This window comes from Oncorhynchus clarkii, chromosome 27, assembly GCF_045791955.1.
Source record: "Oncorhynchus clarkii lewisi isolate Uvic-CL-2024 chromosome 27, UVic_Ocla_1.0, whole genome shotgun sequence".
NCBI classification, from domain to species: Eukaryota; Metazoa; Chordata; class Actinopteri; order Salmoniformes; family Salmonidae; genus Oncorhynchus; species Oncorhynchus clarkii.
This window is the reverse complement of record NC_092173.1, coordinates 27,576,849-27,602,036: the sequence shown is the minus strand read 5'-3', so window position 1 is coordinate 27,602,036 and position 25,188 is coordinate 27,576,849. Positions and strand designations below refer to the sequence as shown.

At 46.6% G+C, this 25,188-nt stretch overlaps 2 protein-coding genes across 5 annotated transcripts in view; one reads left to right on the top strand and one right to left on the bottom strand.

Annotated features, from left to right (window-relative positions):
* Positions 1-377: 377 nt before the first annotated feature.
* Positions 378-7,600, top strand: LOC139385601 (heat shock 70 kDa protein 13-like). The gene is made up of 5 exons (XM_071130807.1): positions 378-502; positions 747-1,087; positions 2,814-3,027; positions 3,663-3,830; positions 4,919-7,600. Exons 1-5 carry the CDS (start codon positions 478-480, stop codon positions 5,506-5,508), a joined length of 1,338 nt encoding a protein of 445 aa, XP_070986908.1. The 5' UTR covers positions 378-477; the 3' UTR covers positions 5,509-7,600.
* A 408-nt stretch (positions 7,601-8,008) lies between these two features.
* Positions 8,009-25,188, bottom strand: part of LOC139385600 (glycerophosphodiester phosphodiesterase domain-containing protein 5-like) — an 87,411-nt gene continuing 70,231 nt past the window's right edge. The window contains exons 10-17 of one of the 4 annotated variants that reach the window (XR_011628971.1): positions 24,648-24,798; positions 20,857-21,078; positions 17,668-17,825; positions 17,437-17,584; positions 13,647-13,729; positions 10,388-10,500; positions 9,784-10,060; positions 8,009-9,520 (exon numbers count right to left, since the gene is read on the bottom strand). Coding sequence is in view for 3 of the 4 variants with exons in the window: in XM_071130804.1 (XP_070986905.1) it covers positions 9,435-9,520; positions 10,388-10,500; positions 11,890-11,904; positions 13,647-13,729; positions 17,437-17,584; positions 17,668-17,825; positions 20,857-21,078; positions 24,648-24,798 (976 nt within the window). In the remaining variant the exon portion in view is untranslated. Of the gene's footprint in view, positions 9,521-9,783; positions 10,061-10,387; positions 10,501-11,889; positions 11,905-13,646; positions 13,730-17,436; positions 17,585-17,667; positions 17,826-20,856; positions 21,079-24,647; positions 24,799-25,188 lie in introns of those variants that run through there. The other 3 variants (XM_071130804.1, XM_071130806.1, XM_071130805.1) reach the window with 3 other exon arrangements.

Genomic DNA, 25,188 nt, shown 5'->3' with positions numbered 1-25,188 from the left:
AACACATATTTCAATACGTCATATATGACTAGTGTTCATGGGAAAGTTTGTTACTTTGCTTTCTCATCTGGTGTATGTATAAGCGATAACGAATGGATTGGACTACGTTACCCAGAAAATGCTTACCACATTTTAATGGTGACGTGTAGTTCTGTGGATTGTCCACATGACTCTGAATGGAGAATCCGTCGAGAAGTTTCTACTAGTTACCACAGTCACAAAATCATATATCGTAAAAATTCATGATAACATTAAATGTATTTTTGGTCTTAATTTAAGGATATGGTTAGTCATACGGTTAGCGGTGTGGCTAAGGGTTAGGTTTAAAATCACATTTTAAGATGATACATGTTACAAATAGGCGGGGTTTATGACTTAGTGGCTGTGGTAACTAGTGACGACCGTCAAACTGTGACAACATATTAACCTAGATTACGTTTTACTACGTCTCAGTTCGGGGGGGATCAGTACTTGACAATGGCTGGGGAAATGTCTATGATCGGTAAGTAAGATTTAACCGTTAACGTGTGCTTGTTGTTGTGCAACCAGCTGTTTAGCTAGCTAGCAAGTGGGCTGACAAGCATGTTAGTTGCTACCTAAATAATTAGTAGTAGTCAATTAGCTGAAAATGTGTCAAACTGTCAACGCTGAGTGAATATGTAAATAAGTAGGTTAATTACGAGCTAGCTACGTAAACAACATCCATACCTAAACCCACGTCTTTTTCTATATCTTCCATGTCGCAGGATCGGTCATTCTGGCTCTTTTTCTAGCTGGCTATCTGGGCCAACATTATCTGCCTCCACCGAAACCAAAAGTAATCGGCCTAGATCTGGGGACCACTTTCTGCTCAGTGGGAGTATTCCACCCGGGTACCGGGGATGTGGAGGTGATAGGGGATGAGAAGGGGCGGAAGAGCATCCCTAGTGCGGTGTCGTTCACCCCTACCGAAGTTCTCGCCGGTTACGAGGGTCAGGATCTGGCCGACAACAATCCTCAAAACACCATCTATGATGCCAAGCGGTTTATTGGAAAGATATTCGAACAAGATCTCCTTGAGCAGGAAAGTGATCGCTATCCATTCAAGGTACAGTACATACCGTCGAAGTCGGAAGTTTACATACACTTTAGCCAAATACATTTAATCTCAGTTTTCACAATTTCTGACATTTAATCCTAGTAAAAATTCCCTGTTTTAGGTCAGTTAGGATCACCACTTAATTTTAAGAATGTGAAATGTCAGAATAATAGTAGAGAGTCATTTATTTCAGCTTTTATTTCTTTCATCACATTACCAGTGGGTCAGAAGTTTACATACACTCAATTAGTATTTGGTAGCATTGCCTTTAAATTGTTTAACTTGGGTCAAACGTTTCGGGTAGCCTTCCACAAACTTCCCACAATAAGTTGGGTGAATTTTGGCCCATTTCTTCTGACAGAGCTGGTGTAACTGAGTCAGGTTTGTAGGTCTCCTTGCTCGCACACGCTTTTTCAGTTCTGTGCACAAATTTTCTATAGGATTGAGGTCAGGGTTTTGTGATGGCCACTCCACCTTGACTTTGTTGTCCTTAAGCCATTTTGCCACAACTTTGAAAGTATGCTTGGGGTCATTGTCCATCTGGAAGACCCGTTTGCGACCAAGCTTTAACTTCCTGACTGATGTCTTGAGATGTGCTTCAATATATCCACATAATTTTCCTTCCTCATGTTGCCATCTATTTTGTGAAGTGCACCAGTCCCTCCTGCAGCAAAGCACCCCTACAGCATGATGCTGCCACCCCCGTGCTTCACGGTTGGGATTATGTTCTTCGGCTTGCAAGCCTCCCCCTTTTTCCTCCAAACATAACGATGGTCATTATGGCCAAACAGTTCTATTTTTGTTTGATCAGACCAGAGGACATTTCTACAAAAAGTACGATCTTTGTCCCCATGTGCAGTTGCAAACCGTAGTCTGGCTTTTTTATGGTGGTTTTGGAGCAGTGGCTTCTTGTTTGCTGAGCTGCCTTTCAGGTTGTGTCGATATAGGACTCGTTTTACTGTGGATATAGAGACTTTTGTACCTGTTTCCTCCAGCATCTTCACAAGGTACTTTGCTGTTCTGGGATTGATTTGCACTTTTCGCACCAAAGTACGTTCATCTCTCTTCCTGAGCGGTATGATGGCTGCGTGGTCCCACGGTGTTTATACTTGCGTACTATTGTTTGTACAGATGAATGTGGTACCTTCAGGTATTTGGAAATTGCTCCCAAGGATGAACCAGACTTGTGGAGATCTACAATTATTTTTCTGAGGTCTTGGCTGATTTCTTTTGATTGTCCCATGATGTCAAGCAAAGAGGCACTAAGTTTGAAGGTAGGCCTTGAAATACATCCACAGGTACACCTCCAATTGACTCAAATGATGTCAATTATCCTATCAGAAGCTTCTAAAGGCATGACATCATTTTCGGGAATTTTCCAAGCTGTTTAAAGGCACTGTCAACTTAGTGTATGTAAACAATTGCCTGGGAAATTACTTGTGTAATGCACAAAGTAGATGTCCTAACCGACTTTCCAAAACTATAGTTTGTTAACAAGAAATGTGGAGTGGTTGAAAAACAAGTTTTAATGACTCCAACCTAAGTGTATGTAAACTTCCTACTTCAACTGTACAGTACATACTCCTTTAGTTACTTTGACAGTCAATACACCACAGTGAAAATGATTGAATACAGCATTAGCATTTGGCTGCATAAGCTGTGTGATTGCAGGTGTATAAATATGCTATATCAATGACAGCTGTCTTTCATTTGTAATAACATACCTGTCTTTCAGGTGATAAATAACAATGGCAGTGCAGAGTTCTTGGTCACCACCAACCAGACGTTCACAGTTACTCCCGAGTTCATTGGTTCTCGGCTGCTGCTGAAGATGAGGAAGATGGCGGAGCGTCACCTGGGTGTCCCCATCAAGAGGGCTGTTATCTCTGTCCCTGCTGAGTTTGATGATAGACAGAGGAACTACACCATCAGGGCTGCCAACCTGGCCGGTCAGTCTCTGTCTGGCAAAACTGTATCAACAGTCATACAATATCTGATTTGATGTGTTAACACTGCTACAGGAATTACTTACACTGTTTAGGTTTTTATTGTGTTCTCATTAAGAAACAGTTAATCATACAGGGATTGACATGAAGGGGCAAGTAAACTGAGCAGTCATCCAAGTTGAACCTGCTCTGAGGTGTTTTTTTGTTGTTGTATAAGTGAAAACAATTCCCATCTTAAAACGGATCTTTCTGGTTCCTCCACATTGTGTAAGTGAAAGACAGATAGTTTTAGGTGAGCTGAGCTCGTTCTATTTTTGTATTTTTTTTACTGATTACAAATCATTTGATTACTGATCTTTGATTCCTCTCCTATGTGTAGGTGAAAGGCAGGCAATATATAACACTTCTGCATGTAAAAAGCTAATTAAACAATTCTGGTGGGCATGTACCTTAGACTTTAATGTCAATCCCTGATGTAATTAGGTGTTTGCTCTATGCCCATAACTGTGCTACTTATTCTATAGACAGAGAGAGCATGAGTAGAATATTGGACAGCCAATTCAGAGATGTGACCAAATCTACACTACCCACTGTAAGAACTGTAACTAACATATGATTGTTCTGTTTACACCACACAGGACTGGACATCTTGCGTGTGATCAACGAGCCCACGGCTGCAGCGATGGCGTATGGGTTACACAAGGTGGACGTGTTCAACGTACTGGTGGTAGACCTGGGAGGAGGAACGCTGGACATCTCTCTGCTCAATAAACAAGGGGGCATGTTCCTCACCAGAGCCATGGCAGGTAGGACACTATAATCAACTCCTTGTCATGTTGTAGTTACGCATGGTTTAGTTGGTGTCACTTTCATCTCTCTTCTGGTAGGTAGGGTGGCAGACCACGAGTAATCACAACACCTAGCCGACTAGGTGAAAAATCTGTCTATGTGCCCTTGAGCAAGGCACTTAACCATAATTGCTCCTGTAAGTCACTCTGGATAAGAGTGGGCAGTACAATTGGGCAGTACAAGTGGAACATTTGCCATATTGTATACTGAACAAAAATATAAACACAACAATTTCAACGATTACAGTTCATATCAGGAAATCAATGAATTGTAATCAATTCTTTAGGCCCTACTCTATGGATTTCACATGACTGGCAAGGGGCGCAGCCAATCAGAATGTTTTTCCCCACAAAAGAACATTATTACAGACATAAATATTCCTGTTTCATCAGCTGTCTGGGTGGCTGGTCTCAGATGATCCCGCAGGTAAGGAAGCTGGCTGTTGTGGTTACACGTGGTCTGCAGTTGTGAGGCCGGTTGGACGTATTGCCAAATTCTCTAAAATGACGTTAGAGGCGGCTTATGGTAGAGAAATTAACATTAAATTATCTGGCAGCAGCTCTGGTGGACATTCCTGCAGTCAGCAAGCCAATTGCACGCTCACTCAAAACATGAGAGATCTGTGGCATTGTGTTGTGTGCCAAAACTGCACATTTTAGAGTGGCCTTTGTCTGTCCCCAGCACAAGATGCCCCTGTGTAATGATCATGCTCTTTAATCACCTTCTTGATATTCCACACCTGTAAGGTGGATGTATTATCTTGGCAAAGGAGAAATGCTCACTAACAATGATGTAAACAAAATTGGAATGAAATAAGCTTTTTGTGCATATGTAACATTTCTGGGATCTTTTATTTCAGCTCATAAAACAAGGGACCAACAACACTATGTTAAATTTATATTTTTGTTCAGTATAGTTGGAGGACCATTTAATATTGGCACAACTAATTCAAACCATACATGATAATGAATTTAAATGGAATTTATCCCAATACTACTAACATATTAATAGTATTATTGGACTCAGAATGACCCTTGTTTCCTAGGTAACAACAAGCTGGGGGGGCAGGACTTCAGCCAGAGGCTGCTCCAGTACACCATGGAGAGGGTTCGCCAGCAGTACGGCGTTCCCCCCACCCTCAAAGAGGACATCCACCGCCTCCGCCAGGCCGTGGAGATTGCCAAACTCAACCTCACCCTGCAGCGCAGTGCCCACCTCAGGGTACCCCTGCACCTGGAGCCCCAAGGGGACCCCAAGAAACCACCACAGGGGCCCGCCAAGGACCCAATCCCAGTCATCTTCCAAGCAGTCATCACCCGTGAGCTGTTTGAAGAGTTGAACGACGACCTCTTTCAGAAGGTTCTGGCACCTGTAGAGACAGTGCTGTCCGAGGGCCACCTGGGGAAGGAGGAGGTGGATGAGATAGTTCTGGTGGGAGGCTCCACCCGCATCCCTAGGATCAGGAAGCTGATCAGTGAATACTTTGGGAAGGAGCCCAACACCTCAGTGGACCCAGACTTGGCAGTGGTGACCGGGGTGGCCATCCAGGCTGGCATCATGGGGGGCTCCTGGCCCCTACAGGTCAGCGCTATAGAGATCCCCAACAGACACCTCCGCAAGACCAACTTCAATTGATCTAGTCTAGAGAGGTGGTAATGGACATAAGGATGCCACCAGACAGACTTGCCATATTAAAGGATGGTCTGCATTTGAACTGTTAATTGTCCTTCTCCATCTTCACCACGTGTGCAATAGTCCTATGAGGTTAAAATATGATCTTCTTCAGCTCTAATAATAGATACTGGAATATATTTTCACAGAGAAACTCAAATTACACCATCACTTGTTTACTGCTGGCCCAATTTATTGGACCAACTGTGGTAGATTGAAATGGTATTGAATTCAGGGAACAACCTTTATTTCTACAGAACTGTGACCAGCCAAGACACCTTTAGCTATTTATTTATTTATAGTGTATGTCTGTGCATGTGTGCGAGCGTGTTTGTACTGCATGGGGGTGGGGGTGGGGGGGTACAGCACATTAGGAGTATTTGTTTTTCAGCGGATGACAACACACTTGTGCCTTTTCAGAGAGCTGCTGTGGTTGTGTGGAGCTGTACTGTGCTTTTAAGTCACCTGATATGAACTACCACCAGTCATATTGACTAGGGCAGTATTCTATTAGAGTTTTAGACCAAATATGTTTGCACATATTGTTAGGCTACTGCTTGAATGTAAAGCTACTATGTTCAGCTTAGCGAGATGTCGGTATTGTATTGGATAACTGATGAATTGTCAAAATAAGGTGCATACCAACTTAGGCTAAATATTGCACTTTGAAAATGTTAGAACTTGTTAGCCAGCATCATCATTCTGGTGAAATTGAATTATAAGAATCACAGAGTACACGGTCTGAAATGTAGTACTTCAGCAGACACTCTGGATAAGAGTGATTTACAGGAGCAATTAGGATTAAGCACCTTGCTCAAGGGCATGTCGACAATTTTCACCTTGTCGGCTCGGGGATTCAAACCAGAGCCCTTTGGTTACAGGCCCAACACTCTTAACCACTAAGCTACCTGTATATAGAAGTACTTATTGTAAGTGCCATAAAAAGACCCAAGGCTTATGGTGCGTGCTACCGTGTGCCACAAGACCGCTGGTTGTAGAGTAATGGCTGTTAGAGCCCATGGCATTGGAGAACAAACATGTTGGTTGATAATTTACTACTATTAGTAAATTCTAATTATCTCATGTAGGGAATGTACATTCCAAAATACCAGTCTAGTCAGGGCTGATGCAGCGGACAACTGTAAATACTGTATGCATTCCTTGTTGAACATGCCTCAGATAATGTACTGATTGCAGTTCTCTGTAGTGTTGTGCTATAGGAATTTCTGAGTACGTAATTTAAGATTTTTGTACTGCACGTTTTGCTTATATTCTTCAAAGCACCCCTCTCATATGGCCCCATTAGATATCTGCTTGTGCTACATGCTGCTTTTCAACAAAACATTCAGAATTTCCATTATTGAATACCATTATTGAATTTGTCGTGAAATTGTATTTTCTTTATGAGCTTTATTACGAACAAATCCATTCAGACAGACATTGCCATTGAAGTAAGGTAAAATATCAACATTCAGATGCATCCCATGACAGACTGACTTTCTAATACAGGTGGAAGGTAAAAAGGACATTTGTGATCATGTTCCCAGAACACTGAGTGCTAAAATCTTGTAAAATCCAGTTAGCATCATCACTAGCTTATTCAGCAATGTGGTAACATCACCATTTAATTATTATATTTTTTTAACTAGGCAGGTCAGTTGAGAACAAATTCTTATTTACAATGACAGCCTATCGGGGAACAGTGGCCTTGTTCAGCGGCAGAACGACAGATTTTTACCTTGTCAGCTCAGGGATTTAATCTTGCAACCTTCTGGTTACTGGCCCAACGCTCGAACCACTAGGCTACCTGTCGCCTCACTCCATAATTGAGGGGAAATAATGTCAGTATAACAGAGATCTACAATGGTGTTAGTTACTGGCATGGGCCAGTAATATAACATACAGTGCCTTCAGAAAATATTCATACCCCTCTTTTTATTCCACATTGTGTTACAGGCTGGATTAAATAGATTTTTACACGCAATACCCCATGAAAGTGAAAACATGTTTTTAGAAATGTTTGCAAATTTATTGAAAATGAAATACATAAATCAAATTTACTTGTTAGAATCACCTTTATCAGCATCTTTCTGGGTGAGTTTAAGAGCTTTGCACACCTGGATTGAGTCCATGTGACTTAAGCACTTTTTACTCCTGAATGTATTTAGGGTTGAAGACATTTCAGCTTTTCATTTTTAATTACATTTGTAAAAAACATTCTACTGACATGGGTATTTTGTGTGTAGGCCAGTGACGATCTAAATGGAATCCATTTTAAATTCAGGCTGAAACAACAAAATGTGGAAAAAGTCAAGGGGTGTGAATACTTTCTGAAGACACTGTACATCAAGCGTTCACATTCAGTAGGAATATGGTTGATATGAGCTACACAGTCAACAGTAACGCCAACCTAAATGGTTTGTTAGTTATGTTCTAGCTACAAAAATACCACAAAGTACATCACTTCGGTATCAGAAGCATTTTAATTATTGACTTCTGAGGCACATAAATACCAAAGGAGTAAATGAACACAAGTCTATCCATTCCTTGACCCGGTTTGAACTATAATGATACTCAGCGTCACCCCTTCAACAGCCTCCAGCTTTATGTTCACAGTTAATATAACACACCCCACTTCATCTCATCACAGACACCCTTTCATGTCCCCCTAAAGAAACCAATTGATTTGATGCACTTTGCTTTTCAAACACCACGAGTTCAAATGCCATTGAGAAGTTGGGCCAGCAAAGTATTTCAATTACTTACAGAAACTCTTCAACACTATAGCTATTATTATACATAATCAGGATGACATTTCCAATATAATGCTCAGCCAGCCATAGCACCTAAAACATCTGTAATATGTACACACTCTATGTAGGACTGCACACTGAGGGTAGGGGTGAAATCTCTACATAATACATGCACTGTACACATCCTTTAAAAATCAAAACATTCACAATGAACCCGAAAACACTGAGTAAACATTAGTTCTGCCTGAACACAAGCCCGGCCCGAGACAGCACAGCTCCACAAGTCACTTAATATTGTATATCATATGCTTGGAAATGCTGTTCAAATCATTATCTTACATCATGTAACTATTTCAGTCGGAGAAGGCAGGACTTCTGTAAACAGCTTGTTCATGTTCTTTTTGTTCCTATAAATTACAATAGCGCCCAAAGGCAAGAAAAAGGAGCATGCTGCACAAATAGTAATTCCTGTAAATAATAAGAATTGGCTGTGCTATAAAGTGACTGCAAGAAATCCAAATAACAGTGTAGAAACAAACAAATAAGCATTGGACCAGGGGTGGGAAAAACTACGGCCAGATCCGGCCCATGAACCCATTCAATCCCAGCACACGGGAGGTTTAAGTAAATATGTATATATAAATGGACCAATATATTTTTAAATTGACCTTTTTCTGGCCAACAAATTGGTAAAAAATATAAATAAAATGCATGACTCTCCACTGAATGTTGAAATCCTGATGTGGAACTCGAGCCAATAAGTTTGCCCACAGAGGTGAGGAGAAGAGGCCATAGATCAGATCTGACGAATCAATCAGTTCATCAATAAAAAGTGCATTTAGTCCCACATTGTATATAACAAGCAAAAACAAACCTATTTACAGAATGTACAAAGGAATGGGTGGTGCTTGCCTTGGATTCTTCAGCAATACAGCAGCCTGTCAATCAGTCAGTCAGTAAGTAGGAGGAACAAACCAATAACTATCTGGATACACTGAGTAAAACAAGAGTAATCATAACAATATATATACCCAATCACAAGACAGTCACTTGGAAGTCTTAATTTACTCAGTTTCCACATGCTAGTAGAGTCGGGTGTCACATTAGGTGAGTAGATTCACATTCGGTGAGTAAGAGTCAATGGGAGATGCCTTCGTTGTTGTAGTAGTCGAAGCCATTCTCCATGTACAGGTCCTCAGCACTGCCCACACCATTGCTCACCTCTAGGAGGCAGAAGAGAGAAGGCACATCACAGTCAGTGTTCACAGGGTATTTCACTGATGGAGTGTACAACACAGACCACATCAATACACAGATCATCCAAAACAATATCACTGCAGCATCATATCCAAACCACACCAGATAAATCCCTTAGGTTTGCTCTGTATGTCACCACTTATCTCTTCTAAGTGACTATACCTACTAGTGGTTATTCTAGAGTGGTTTGGACTGACTGATGGTCATTGAAGACCCTCATCAGACGTACCTTTCACCACCCACCAGGAGAGGCTGGTGGGTCTCAGTGGGCTGCCTAGGCACCCTTTTAAATGACACAGGTCTCTGGTGGGTGATTGGGGAGGAGAGGGGGAAAGGCGGGGCAGGCAGAGAGAGAGGGGAAGGGAGGGATGGAATGGAGGAGGAATGGTCGAACGAATGGTCACAGCAGGCAGAGGAGGATGGAGAGATGGCAGGATGAAGAGGAGTGGAGGTGGAGAGGAGTGCAGGTCACACACACACAGGTTGAGACTGCTACTGCGGTTGACCTTGGGAAGGATAATTACATTACAAACACTCAGATGCATGCTGGGATAGGGTAACACACTGACATTCCCAGACACACCTAAAATGGCTGCCTTTCCTTGTCTCCTTTTCTGTGACCACTGATTAATAGGTGAAAGCAATATGGCTGGCCAAAACAATCAGGCATCCACTTCATCTATCCAATGTCATCAGATCAGTGGTAAATAAATAAGGAGATGAGAAAAGGAGGGGAAGCCATTTCAGAGTACTGGGACACAGCCAGAGAAACAAACACACAATACAATAAACACAGGCAGTGCAGCTCTCCTCTCTGTGGGGTCCTTCCTTACCGGAGAAGATGAGTTTCTCCTTCATGATGTTGAGGTCTCTGCTGGACCTCCGGACCGCGGCACTCAGCATGATCTGTTCAGGGTTGTAGCTGTGCATGCCACTCAACCTCCACCTGGAGAGGAAAGGTCACACAGAGGGCAGGACATCATATAGAGCAAGGTTCACCTGCTCTATATGAGAGCCCTGATATAGAGCCTCTGGTCATACCACAGTACTTCTGCCTCTGGTCTCAAGGACCTGTCCTATATGGAGCTAAAGGCATGTCAAAATGTGTCGGCCATTTTGCGTGGAGATTGCTACTCTAGGTCAACGTGTGGGCCCTGGACACCATTTTGCCTCAAATTCTTCTACTTCTATTTGGCTGACCTCAAAATAACACCAAGCAAACAGACGGATATTGAAGTTGGTTGCTGTACTGAATCTATAATGACATGTACAAATAGACCAGAGTCTGAGGGAAAGACTTCTCCACTTCTCTGAAAGAACGTACTTCAGTTAATGACTAGTTGTGATCCTTTACTAACTAGTTGTGACCAATGATTTATATATACACTAGATGACTGAAAGTGGGCGCTGTGTTGAAGCCACCGTGCCTCCATCTTGGCACTCCCTAAATATGTTTTACAATGGTAGGGAAACTATAGAAATTGCTTTATTAAAGTCTACATTCATTTTGGCCACATTTATTCTATTACAGACACATTAATGCATACTCATACATTATATGATGTGAGCTAAACATAAAAATATATTTTTTATACCTAAATACATGTAATTTTGTCCTTGATCACATTTAATTGAAGGACTGCGCCTACTAGGGCGTGCAAATATGGCCGACCGGTGGCTTCATTGCCTCTTAATGGCCAATACATAGCATCAGCCATCCAGGGTTTATATACATCATTGGTTGTGACTAGCTTTGAGCATCACAACACTAACTGGAGTAATATCGGAGGCAAGAAGATTTACTTCCACAACATAATTTTGTTATGGTAATTAACAAATAGAGGCACATAAATTAAATTATTACATTAGCAATATTGTGTCTTGGCTAATGCATCAATGCACTTAAAAAAACAGCAAAGCAGAGCTTTTGTCCAAATCAACACCATAAATGAAAAGAGCTATTCCTTGTTTAATACAATTCTATAATTAATTTGCAGACTGTCATTCGGTCGATAATGTAAACAGTAAAACTCAACTGGGATAAAAGTGAACACAAGCATTTGTGCTGTGAGGGACAAAGTACTGCGGTCTGCCACTAAAAGGCCAATACTGGTAGGCTCGCTTGTATTTATTCTCTCCTCGAGTGGGGAGAATGAGAAGTGGCAGCAGTGAAATACAACAATACAGGTGAGAGAAAGACAGAAACAGAAGATTTAAAGGATGAGGTATACAGAAAGGATGAAATGATACAGCAAAATTGGCTATAAAGGGAAATGGAGAGAGTGGAAGAGGGAGAAAAAGGAAACGCAGAGTGGGTCAGAGTTGACCCAGTTACCTGATAATGTGATAGCTGAGAGATGCCAGAATGCAGCAGAGAAGAGGAGCATGCACATCAGCCAGAGGAGAGGAAGAAGAAAAAGGAGGAAGAGAAGGGAACAAGGACAAAAGAAGGTGGAGAGATTGAGGTCAGTTTAGAAGGCTGCAGCGGCCAGCACTTTGCTAAGCATAGCAAACCCCACACCATAAGACTAGAGGATGGAGATCTTGCTCTGCTGTCCTCCATCCCACAACATGGCTCAGGAAGGAAAGTGAAATTCATAGAGAAACTCCCATAGCAACTGCTTCCTACAGTCTTTCAGAGTTTTCAAGGAAGCATACTTTCTGGTTTCATGTTACTTAAAAGTACAAACAACTGCAAGGGGAAACATTGTTAAGTTGACGAGAGATACTTCTCCAGCTGATTCTCCAAGCCATCGTGTTGACATTGTAAATTAGCTTTATCAAATAATTACACTCATCCATCCCTGTGTTTTAACACACTTGCTGGAAAATGGCCTGTGAATACCCACTACACAATTGTATTCCCATTGGCTGGATGGTATTCCTCTGCTAAAGGACTCTTGCCTTTCACTGAAGTTATTTGGGAGAGGAGGGTGAATAAAACACTGTAGTAGCCTGTCTCAGCCTCCAGTATTTATGCTGCAGTAGTTTTTGTGTCGGGGGGCTAGGGTCAGTTTGTTATATCTGGAGTACTTCTCCTGTCCTATTCGGTGTCCTGTGTGAATTTAATTATCTCTTTCTCTCTCTCGGAGGACCTGAGCCCTAGGACCATGCCTCAGGACTACCTGGCATGATGACTCCTTGCTGTCCCCAGTCCACCTGGCTGTGCTGCTGCTCCAGTTTCAACTGTTCTGCCTTATTATTATTGGACCATGCTGGTCATTTATGAACATTTGAACATCTTGGCCATGTTCTGTTATAATCTCCACCCGGCACAGCCAGAAGAGGACTGGCCACCCCACATAGCCTGGTTCATCTCTAGGTTTCTTCCTAGGTTTTGGCCTTTCTAGGGAGTTTTTCCTAGCCACCGTGCTTCTACACCTGCATTGGTTGCTGTTTGGGGTTTTAGGCTGGGTTTCTGTACAGCACTTTGAGATATCAGCTGATGTACGAAGGGCTATATAAATAAATTTGATTTGATTTGGATTCACTGTCGAAGATCAACAATGACCTTAAAAAGAATCATGGTTAATCTTCCCTTTAGGAAACCCTAATTAATGTAATATAAACGGTAATCTGTGTATGCAGAGTTCTGTTAATGTGTGCTTGTACAATATACAGGAGCCTGCTGGTCCTCTGTAGCTCAATTGGTAGTTTATGGGTCATGCAATGCCAGGATAGTGGGTTGGAATCTCAGGACCACTCCATACATAATAAATGGTTGCACGCATGACTAAGTCACTTTGGATAAAAGCGTCTGCTAAATGGCGGATATCATTATATTATTGAACATTAAGCCCCTGAGAGGTAGAACACACACCACTAGGTGGAAGGAGAGGGTGTGAAGCAGACACAGAGGGAGGAAGAGATGTGTTAACTGTGTAAAGGGTGCCAGGTGTGAGTGAGTGTTGAGTATATTCCCATGCCCAGTGCTATGTAGGCACAGTAAAACATCTGCTTTCTTCCTCCTTTAAATCAGTTGACTAATACATCTCCAGTAAAAACACTGAGGTTAATTACTACCTAGTACTACATTTAAACATGACATCCTGTGAAAATAATCAGAAAAATCAGCAGAAGAGGAGGACTTACTTTTGGAATACAAAAATTCCTATAACTACAGTGAAGGAGATGAGCTCAGCAGCGACCCAGATCAGACAGTATTCATCTGGACTCTGAAACACAACATGGTAGCATTAGACCACCAGGTGGCACCGTCTCCTAAAACAACTCAACAAACTTAGAACAAATCATACTTCCCTAAAATGATGTAATAATGAAATTCATGTAATATTGTGGTACAGAAATTAATGTTCACTGCATAATGGATTAGTTATTCAAAGGTTAACAAAAGAGAATACTCTAGTCAGAATAATGTAACTAGGAGTAAAAGGACAATTTAAAGAAGTTCCACATGCACCGAGATCCCATACTACCAGACAGGGTGGGTGTAGGTAGTGGCCATATTGACGAGCTACCAGACAGAGACAGACAGGGTGGGTGTAGGTAGTGGCCATACTGACTAGCTAACAGACAGAGACAGACAGGGTGGGTGTAGGTAGTGGCCATACTGACTAGCTACCAGACAGGGTGGGTGTAGGTAGTGGCCATATTGACTAGCTAACAGACAGGGTGGGTGTAGGTAGTGGCCATATTGACTAGCTAACAAACAGGGTGGGTGTAGGTAGTGGCCATATTGACTAGCTAACAGACAGGGTGGGTGTAGGTAGTGCCCATATTGACTAGCTACCAGACAGGGTGGGTGTAGGTAGTGGCCATATTGACTAGCTAACAGACAGAGAGAGACAGGGTGGATGTAGGTAGTGGCCATACTGACTAGCTACCAGACAGGGTGGGTGTAGGTAGTGGCCATATTGACTAGCTAACAGACAGAGAGAGACAGGGTGGGTGTAGGTAGTGGCCATATTGACTAGCTAACAGACAGGGTGGGTGTAGGTAGTGGCCATATTGACTAGCTAACAGACAGGGTGGGTGTAGGTAGTGGCCATATTGACTAGCTAACAGACAGAGAGAGACAGGGTGGGTGTAGGTAGTGACTAGCTAACAGACAGGGTGGGTGTAGGTAGTGGCCATATTGACTAGCTACAGGGTGGGTGTGACTAGCTAGCTAACAGACAGGGTGGGTGTAGGTAGTGGCCATAGCTGACTAGCTACTGACTAGACAGAGAGAGACAGGCAGTGGGTGCTAGGGTGGGTGTAGGCAGTGGCTGACATAACAGACAGAGAGACAGGGTGGGTGTAGGTAGTGGCCATATTGACTAGCTACCAGACAGGGTGGGTGTAGGTAGTGGCCATACTGACTAGCTAACAGACAGAGACAGACAGGGTGGGTGTAGGTAGTGGCCATACTGACTAGCTAACAGACAGAGAGACAGGGTGGGTGTAGGTAGTGGCCATACTGACTAGCTAACAGACAGAGACAGACAGGGTGGGTGTAGGTAGTGGCCATATTGACGAGCTAACAGACAGAGTGGATGTAGGTAGTGGCCATATTGACTAGCTACCAAACAGGGTGGGTGTAGGTAGTGGCCATATTGACGAGCTAACAGACAGGGTGGGTGTAGGTAGTGGCCATATTGACTAGCTAACAGACAGGGTGGGTGTAGGTAGTGGCCATACTGACTAGCTAACAGACAGGGTGGGTGTAGGTAGTGGCCATATTGACTAGCTAACAGACAGAGAGAGACAGGGTGGGTGTAGGTAGTGGCCATACTGACTAGCTAACAGACAGGGTGGGTGTAGGTAGTGGCCATATTGACTAGCTAACAGACAGGGTGGGTGTAGGTAGTGGCCATACTGACTAGCTACCAGACAGAGAGACAGGGTGGGTGTAGGCAGTGGCCATACTGACTAGCTACCAGACAGGGTGGGTGTAGGCAGTGGCCATACTGACTAGCTAACAGACAGAGAGACAGGGTGGGTGTAGGTAGTGGCCATACTGACTAGCTACCAGACAGGGTGGGTGTAGGTAGTGGCCATATTGACGAGCTACCAGACAGGGTGGGTGTAGGTAGTGGCCATACTGACTAGCTAACAGACAGAGACAGACAGGGTGGGTGTAGGTAGTGGCCATACTGACTAGCTAACAGACAGAGAGACAGGGTGGGTGTAGGTAGTGGCCATACTGACTAGCTAACAGACAGAGACAGACAGGGTGGGTGTAGGTAGTGGCCATACTGACTAGCTAACAGACAGAGAGACAGGGTGGGTGTAGGTAGTGGCCATATTGACTAGCTACCAGACAGGGTGGGTGTAGGTAGTGGCCATACTGACTAGCTAACAGACAGAGACAGACAGGGTGGGTGTAGGTAGTGGCCATACTGACTAGCTAACAGACAGAGAGACAGGGTGGGTGTAGGTAGTGGCCATACTGACTAGCTAACAGACAGAGACAGACAGGGTGGGTGTAGGTAGTGGCCATATTGACTAGCTAACAGACAGAGTGGATGTAGGTAGTGGCCATATTGACTAGCTACCAAACAGGGTGGGTGTAGGTAGTGGCCATATTGACGAGCTAACAGACAGGGTGGGTGTAGGTAGTGGCCATATTGACGAGCTAACAGACAGGGTGGGTGTAGGTAGTGGCCATATTGACGAGCTAACAGACAGGGTGGGTGTAGGTAGTGCCCATATTGACTAGCTAACAAACAGAGAGACAGACAGGGTGGGTGTAGGTAGTGGCCATATTGACGAGCTAACAGACAGGGTGGATGTAGGTAGTGCCCATATTGACTAGCTAACAAATAGAGAGACAGACAGGGTGGGTGTAGGTAGTGGCCATATTGACGAGCTAACAGACATGGTGGGTGTAGGTAGTGGCCATATTGACTAGCTAACAAACAGAGAGACAGACAGGGTGGGTGTAGGTAGTGCCCATATTGACTAGCTAACAAACAGAGAGACAGACAGGGTGGGTGTAGGTAGTGGCCATATTGACGAGCTAACAGACAGGGTGGGTGTAGGTAGTGGCCATATTGACGAGCTAACAGACAGGGTGGATGTAGGTAGTGCCCATATTGACTAGCTAACAAATAGAGAGACAGACAGGGTGGGTGTAGGTAGTGGCCATATTGACGAGCTAACAGACATGGTGGGTGTAGGTAGTGGCCATATTGACTAGCTAACAAACAGAGAGACAGACAGGGTGGGTGTAGGTAGTGCCCATATTGACTAGCTAACAAACAGAGAGACAGACAGGGTGGGTGTAGGTAGTGGCCATATTGACGAGCTAACAGACAGGGTGGGTGTAGGTAGTGGCCATATTGACGAGCTAACAGACAGGGTGGGTGTAGGTAGTGGCCATATTGACTAGCTAACAGACAGGGTGGATGTAGGTAGTGGCCATATTGACTAGCTAACAGACAGGGTGGGTGTAGGTAGTGGCCATATTGACTAGCTAACAGACAGAGAGAGACAGGGTGGGTGTAGGTAGTGGCCATATTGACTAGCTAACAGACAGGGTGGGTGTAGGTAGTGGCCATATTGACTAGCTAAAAGACAGACAGACAGGGTGGGTAAAATATACAGTGCTTTCCTGAACTCCATGGACGGGCTCTATTCTGTAGTCTTCACCACACATAGTGTTCCCTGCTGGGAGTCAGTCTGCCAACCCAGAGAGGAGTGCCAAGAGGGCCTGGGGCAATGTGGGTGCTGTAGGAGTAATGGTGTGGGGGTGCTGTAGGAGTAATGGTGTGTGGGTAATGGTGTGGGTGTTGTAGGCGTAATGGTGTGGGGGTGCTGTAGGAGTAATGGTGTGTGGGTAATGGTGTGGGGGCTATAGGAGTAATGGTGTGTGGGTGCTGTAGGAGTAATGGTGTAGGAGTAAGGGTGGGGGTGCTAGAGGGTGCTGTGAGGGACTTACCATGAGCCAGATGGGGTAAGGCACCTTTCTGAGGATGTTGGGGGCTTCAGAGGAGACAGAGGAGACCCCGCTGCACCAGAGCACAGAGAACAGCCAGGGCTCGTTGACCGTGTACAGAGTAACACTCACATTGCTCCTGGAGAACTCTCTGGGGGGTGCAGACAGACACATTCATACACACATATACAGAAGAAGCACACACAGTGCGTGTGTGTGTGTGTGTTAACCCACCGGATGTCATCTGGGCTGGCCTGGCTGTAACGTAACAGTAGTCTGCTGATTCCCTGCTGGTGAAGGACCTGAGGAGGCAGCTTCTCTACTGACGTCTGTTGCAGCCCTGGAACCACCTGTCTTACCTGCCCCCTGTCCCAGTCTGGGGTCCACATCACCTGCCAACACACACACATACAGACAGAGACACACACAGAGCGAGTGAGAGCATGACAGAGAGAGCGTGACAAAGAGAGAAAGAGAAAGGGAGAGAGAAAGAGAGCGAGAGCGACCGACACAGAGAGAGCGAGAGAGACCGACGCAGAGAGAGCCCGACGCAGAGAGAGCGAGAGAGACCGACGCAGAGAGAGCGAGAGAGACCGACGCAGAGAGAGCGAGAGAGACCGACGCAGAGAGAGCGAGAGAGACCGACGCAGAGAGAGCGAGAGAGACCGACACAGAGAGAGCGAGAGAGACCGACACAGAGAGAGCGAGAGAGACCGACACAGAGAGAGCGAGAGAGACCGACACAGAGAGCGAGAGAGACCGACACAGAGAGCGAAAGAGACCGACACAGAGAGCGAAAGAGACCGACACAGAGAGCGAAAGAGACCGACACAGAGAGCGAAAGAGACCGACACAGAGAGCGAAAGAGACCGACGCAGAGAGAGCGAGAGAGACCGACACAGAGAGAGCGAGAGAGACCGACACAGAGAGAGCGAGAGAGACCGACACAGAGAGAGCGAGAGAGACCGACACAGAGAGAGCGAGAGAGACCGACACAGAGAGAGCGAGAGAGACCGACGCACAGAGAGCGAAAGAGACCGACACAGAGAGCGAAAGAGGCCGACACAGAGAGCGAAAGAGGCCGACACAGAGAGAGCGAAAGAGAACGACACAGAGAGCGAAAGAGAACGACACAGAGAGCGAAAGAGACCGACACAGAGAGCGAAAGAGACCGACACAGAGAGCGAAAGAGACCGACACAGAGAGCGAAAGAGACCGACACAGAGAGCGAAAGAGACCGACACAGAGAGCGAAAGAGACCGACACAGAGAGCGAAAGAGACCGACACAGAGAGCGAAAGAGACCGACACAGAGAGCGAAAGAGACCGACACAGAGAGCGAAAGAGACCGACACAGAGAGCGAAAGAGACCGACACAGAGAGCGAAAGAGACCGACACAGAGAGCGAAAGAGACCGACACAGAGAGCGAAAGAGACCGACACAGAGAGCGAAAGAGACCGACACAGAGAGCGAAAGAGACCGACACAGAGAGCGAAAGAGGCCGACACAGAGAGCGAAAGAGACCGACACAGAGAGCGAAAGAGAACGACACAGAGAGCGAAAGAGACCGACACAGAGAGCGAAAGAGACCGACACAGAGAGCGAAAGAGACCGACACAGAGAGCGAAAGAGACCGACACAGAGAGCGAAAGAGACCGACACAGAGAGCGAAAGAGACCGACACAGAGAGCGAAAGAGACCGACACAGAGAGCGAAAGAGACCGACACAGAGAGCGAAAGAGACCGACACAGAGAGCGAAAGAGACCGAGAAAGAGCATGATAGAGAAAGAGCATGCGAGAGAGAGAGAGAGAGAGAGCATGCGAGAGAGAGAGAGAGAGAGAGAGAGAGAGAGAGAGAGAGAGAGAGAGAGAGAGAGAGAGAGAGAGAGAGAGAAAGAGCGCGCAAGAGAGAGAAAGAGCATGCGAGAGAGAGAGAAAGAGCATGCGAGAGAGAGAGAGAGAAAGAGCTCATGAGAGAGAGAGAAAGAGCGCATGAGAGAGAGAGAAAGAGCGCATGAGAGAGAGAGCGAGAGAAAGAGCGCGTGAGAGAGAGAGAGAGATAAAGAGCTCTGGAGAGAGAGAGAAAGAGCGCATGAGAGAGAGAGAGAGAGAGAGAGAGAAAGAGCGCGTGAGAGAGAGAGAAAGAGCGCGCTGGAGAGAAAGAGCGCTAGAGAGAGAGCGAGAAAGAGCGTGCGAGAGAGAGAGCGTGCGAGAGAGAGAGCGTGCGAGAGAGAGAGCGAGAGAGTGCGAGAGAGGGAAAGAGAGCGCGGGGCACAGAGAAAAAGAGAAAGGCGAAGAAAGAGCGCGAGCGACAGAGACAGAGAGAGCGAGCGAGCGACAGAGACAGAGAGAGCGAGCGACAGAGAGACAGAGAGAGCGAGCGACAGAGAGATGGAGAGAGCCGGAGGCTGAGTGTCCACTGATTGGCAATAGAAACCGGCAGACATAAAAAGACATGGCTACCCAAAGAGGAGCGTGTATGTGGTCACTGTACGACAGGGGAGGTAAAGACAGAGATGCACTTTCTCCTTTACTGTGATAAATATTCCTCACAAAGATATTCATTATTCACAGAAATGACTACATTTATTCCAAATTTTAACTTATTAAACCCAGAGGAAAAACTAAAAATACTCATGGGCGAAGGAGCAATGGCTCCTCTTGCAGCCAAATATGTATTTGCCTGCCATAGCCTGAGGGACACTGAATAATATCAGCATAGTAAGCAGTAACTTACTTATTATTACTAGTAATGGTAATGATAGCAGTTTAATGATGGTGGTGGTAGTAGTAATGATGATGATAGTTGTAGTACTGATGTAATGGCGAAGATGACCGTTATTTAGTTAAGGTATAGTTTCATTTTCCATATTTAGATTTATTATATTTCTACTATTGACCGTTACCATTTTATTGTTATTCTTTTTGTATTATTATTTACTACCATTTTATATTATTATTTGTTGACACAATGTTTTTCATGCCAATAAAGCAGCTTGAATTTGAGAGAGAGAAGAAAGAGAGGAAGAGAGAAAGCGAAGAAAGAGAGAGAGGAGAAAGAAAGAAATAAAGAAAGAGAGAAAGAAAGAAAAAAAGAAAGAGAGAAAGAAAGAAAGAAAGAAAGAGAGAGAAAGAGAGCTGACAGTTCCATCTCTCTACTATGAGTTGTGTTTTCCTCCTCTTGATTTCCATAGGGGACCGGGGCCGGGCCCTAACAAGGTTCTGTCCACTATTGAATAATAATAATAATAATAATAATATATGCCATTTAGCTGACGCTTTTATTCAAAGCGACTTACTGGGAATCAAACCCACTACCCTGGCATTACAAAAGCCATTGCTCTACCAAAGGACCACTATCTCAGTCGTGTACACTACTACAACCCCACCCCCCATCACACAATGTGTGATGCCTGTCTCACCAGGTGCTGTGGAATCCCAGACAGGAGTATGACCCCCAGGGTATCGTTTATCCAGCTGTGGTAGCAGGGGTGTCCGTGCGGGGGTCGGCGCAGGTCGAACACCACTGTGTGGTTATGGAGGGTGGCAAGCCTCAGCAGCTGCTCCAGACTACACACACTCTGGTTCCCCACCAGCATCACCTCCCTCTGAGCCATGGACTGGACCGTCCAGAATGGGTCTTCCTAGAGGACAACACACACTGGTACTCACAGTCAAGCTAATCAATTTAGTGTATTTCTAGGTTTACATGGCAATCGTAATAATACACCACTTTATGATGATATCAGGGTTTGGGTCAATTTTATTTTAACACAATCCAGGGAAGAAATCTTGATTGATAAATATTGGCAATTTCTCCACTTCATTAATGAGATTCCCTAATCAGCCGAGTGGCAATGAAATGGACCCAAAGCATCGAGGAGAAATAGAGGCCTTGTGAAAGAAAGGGCTGTGTGAGGTCCTACAAAGAAACATTTCATGCATGCTTACATTTGGTTAGAAACCTTCAGAGAGAGAAAGATGACATAACAGTATACCAGTCCTCCTAGCGGGGGTGTGACAAACAGTACCATTCCTCCGTAGCTGGGATGTGACAGACAGTACAATTCCTCCCTAGCGGGGGTGTGACTGTACCATTCCTCCCTAGCTGGGTGTGAGACAGTGACATTCCTCACTAGCGGGGGTGTGACAATAGCATTACTCCCTAGCGGGGGTGTGACAGTACCATTCCTAAATAGCGGGGGTGTGACAGTACCATTCCCCCCTGGCGGTGGTGTGACAGTACCATTCCTCCCTAGCGGGAGTGTGACAGTACCATTCATCCATAGAAGGGGTGTAACAGTACCATTCCCCCCTAGCGGGGGTGTGACAGTACCGTTCCCCCCTAGCGGGGGTGTGACAGTACCATTCCCCCCTAGGGGGTGTGACAGTACCATTCCCCCCTAGCGGGGGTGTGACAGTACCATTCCTCCCTAGCGGGGGTGTGACAGTACCATTCCCCCCTAGCGGGGGTGTGACAGTACCATTCCCCCCTAGCAGGGTGTGACAGTACCATTCCCCCCTAGCAGGGTGTGACAGTACCATTCCCCCCTAGCGGGGGTGTGACAGTACCATTCCCCCCTAGCGGGGGTGTGAAAGTACCATTCCCCCCCTAGCGGGGGTGTGACAGTACCATTCCCCCCTAGCGGGGGTGTGACAGTACCATTCCCCCCTAGCGGGGTGTGACAGTACCATTCCCCCGTAGCGGGGGTGTGACAGTACCATTCCTCCCTAGCGGGGGTGTGACAGTACCATTTCCCACTAGCGGGGGTGTGACAGTACCATTCCCCCCTAGCGGGGGTGTGACAGTACCATTCCCCCGTAGCGGGGGTGTGACAGTACCATTCCTCCCTAGCGGGAGTGTGACAGTACCATTCATCCATAGAAGGGGTGTAACAGTACCATTCCCCCCTAGCGGGGGTGTGACAGTACCATTCCCCCCTAGCGGGGGTGTGACAGTACCATTCCCCCCTAGCGGGGGTGTGACAGTACCATTCCCCCCTAGCGGGGGTGTGACAGTACCATTCCACCCTGGCGGGGGTGTGACAGTACCATTCCCCCCTGGCGGGGGTGTGACAGTACCATTCCCCCCTAGCAGGGTGTGACAGTACCATTCCCCCCTAGCAGGGTGTGACAGTACCATTCCCCCCTAGCAGGGGTGTGACAGTACCATTCCCCCCTAGCAGGGGTGTGACAGTACCATTCCCCCCTAGCAGGGGTGTGACAGTACCATTCCCCCCTAGCAGGGGTGTGACAGTACCATTCTCCCCTAGCGGGGGTGTGACAGTACCATTCCCCCCTAGCGGGGGTGTGACAGTACCATTCCCCCCTAGCGGGGGTGTGACAGTACCATTCCCCCCTAGCGGGGGTGTGACAGTACCATTCCCCCCTAGCGGGGGTGTGACAGTACCACCTAGCGGGGGTGTTACCCCCCCTAGCGGGGGTGTGACAGTACCATTCCCCCCGGGGGTGTGACAGTACCATTCCTCCCTAGCGGGGGTGTGACAGTACCATTCCCCCCTAGCGGGGGTGTGACAGTACCATTCCCCCCTAGCGGGGGTGTGACAGTACCATTCCCCCATAGCGGGGGTGTAGCTAGCAGGGGTGTGACAGTACCATTCCTCCCTAACGGGGTGTGACAGTACCAGCGGGGGTGTGACAGTACCCCCCCTAGCAGGGGTGTGACAGTACCATTCCCCCCTGGCGGGGGTGTGACAGTACCATTCCCCCCTGGCGGGGGTGTGACAGTACCATTCCCCCCTGGCAGGGGTGTGACAGTACCATTCCCCCCTAGCGGGGGTGTGACAGTACCATTCCTACATAGCGGGGGTGTGACAGTACCATTCCCCCCTAGCGGGGGTGTGACAGTACCATTCCCCCCTAGCGGGGGTGTGACAGTACCATTCCTCCCTAGCGGGGGTGTGACAGTACCATTCCCCCCTAGCGGGGGTGTGACAGTACCATAGAAGGGGTGTGACAGTACCATTCCACCTGGCAGGGGTGTGACAGTACCATTCCCCCCTAGCGGGGGTGTGACAGTACCATTCCTACATAGCGGGGGTGTGACAGTACCATTCCCCCCTAGCGGGGGTGTGACAGTACCATTCCCCCCTAGCGGGGGTGTGACAGTACCATTCCTCCCTAGCGGGGGTGTGACAGTACCATTCCCCCCTAGCGGGGGTGTGACAGTACCATTCCTCCATAGAAGGGGTGTGACAGTACCATTCCACCATAGAAGGGGTGTGACAGTACCATTCCCCCCTAGCGGGGGTGTGACAGTACAATTCCTCCATAGAAGGGGTGTGACAGTACCATTCCCCCCTGGCGGGGGTGTGACAGTACCATTCCCCCCTAGCAGGGGTGTGACAGTACCATTCCCCCCTAGCAGGGGTGTGACAGTACCATTCCCCCCTAGCGCGGGTGTGACAGTACCATTCCCCCCTGGCGGGGGTGTGACAGTACCATTCCTCCCTAGCGGGGGTGTGACAGTACCATTCATCCCTTACGGGGGTGTGACAGACAGTACCAGTCCTCCCTAGTGTGGGGTGTGACAGTACCAGTCCTCCCTAGCGGGGGTGTGACAGTACCATTCCTCCCTAGCGGGGGTGTGACAGACGGTACCATTCCTCCCTAGCGGGGGTGTGACAGACGGTACCATTCTTCCCTAGCGGGGGTGTGACAGACGGTACCATTCCTCCCGAGCGGGGGTGTGACAGACAGGACCATTCCTCCCGAGCGGGGGTCTGACAGGACCATTCCTCCCGAGCGGGGGTGTGACAGGACCATTCTTACCGAGCGGGTGTGTGACAGGACCATTCCTACCGAGCGGTGGTGTGACAGGACCATTCCTACCGAGCGGGGGTGTGAATGTAGCTTTCCTACCTAACGGGGGTGTGAATGAAGCATTCTTACCTAGCGGGGGTGTGAATGAAGCATTCCTACCTAGCGGGGGTGTGAATGTAGCATTCCTACTTAGCGGGGGGTGTGAATGAAGCATTCCTACCTAGCGGGGGTGTGAATGAAGCATTCCTACCTAGCGGGGGTGTGAATGTAGCTTTCCTACCTAGCGGGGGTGTGAATGTAGCTTTCCTACCTAGCGGGGGTGTGAATGTAGCTTTCCTACCTAGCGGGGGTGTGAATGTAGCTTTCCTACCTAGCGGGGGTGTGACAGTACAATTCCTCCTTAGCGGGAGTGTGAGTAACATTGTGGTACCTTGAGGAACCACTGGCCGGCATTGAGGCTGTGTAAGTCTGTCCAGTTAAAGGAGGAGGCATCGTCCAGCTGTCTGGCAGGAAACACCTTCTCCACGTCTGTAGTCCTCCTCAAGGTGCGGTCTCGCATCAGAAACGGCACCCCGTCAAGGCTAGGACAGGAAAGATTTAAACAGTCACCAATACAATAGTATATTCAGTGCCATACAGTGTTGTTCAACATCATATGATCATCTTATTTCTCAGAAGTTTATATCCACTGATATTTTGTGATTCTAAGTGGAAGTTCTTACATTAGAAATACTGAATGCTCTCTAGGGAAGCGCCAAAAACCTTCAAATCATGAAGGGAAAAGACTAGAGCTGTTTGAGGCAAAACTCACATTACATGAAAGCTACTTTCATGTTGCTAGCTTCTCCTTCACTTTGAATGCCAAATAATTTCCCCACCTTTTCAGTTAACCTCAGGTTGTAAGACATGGAAAACAAAAACACATCTACACTTGAAATTGTTAGTCAAATTCACAACTAGAATCACAACGC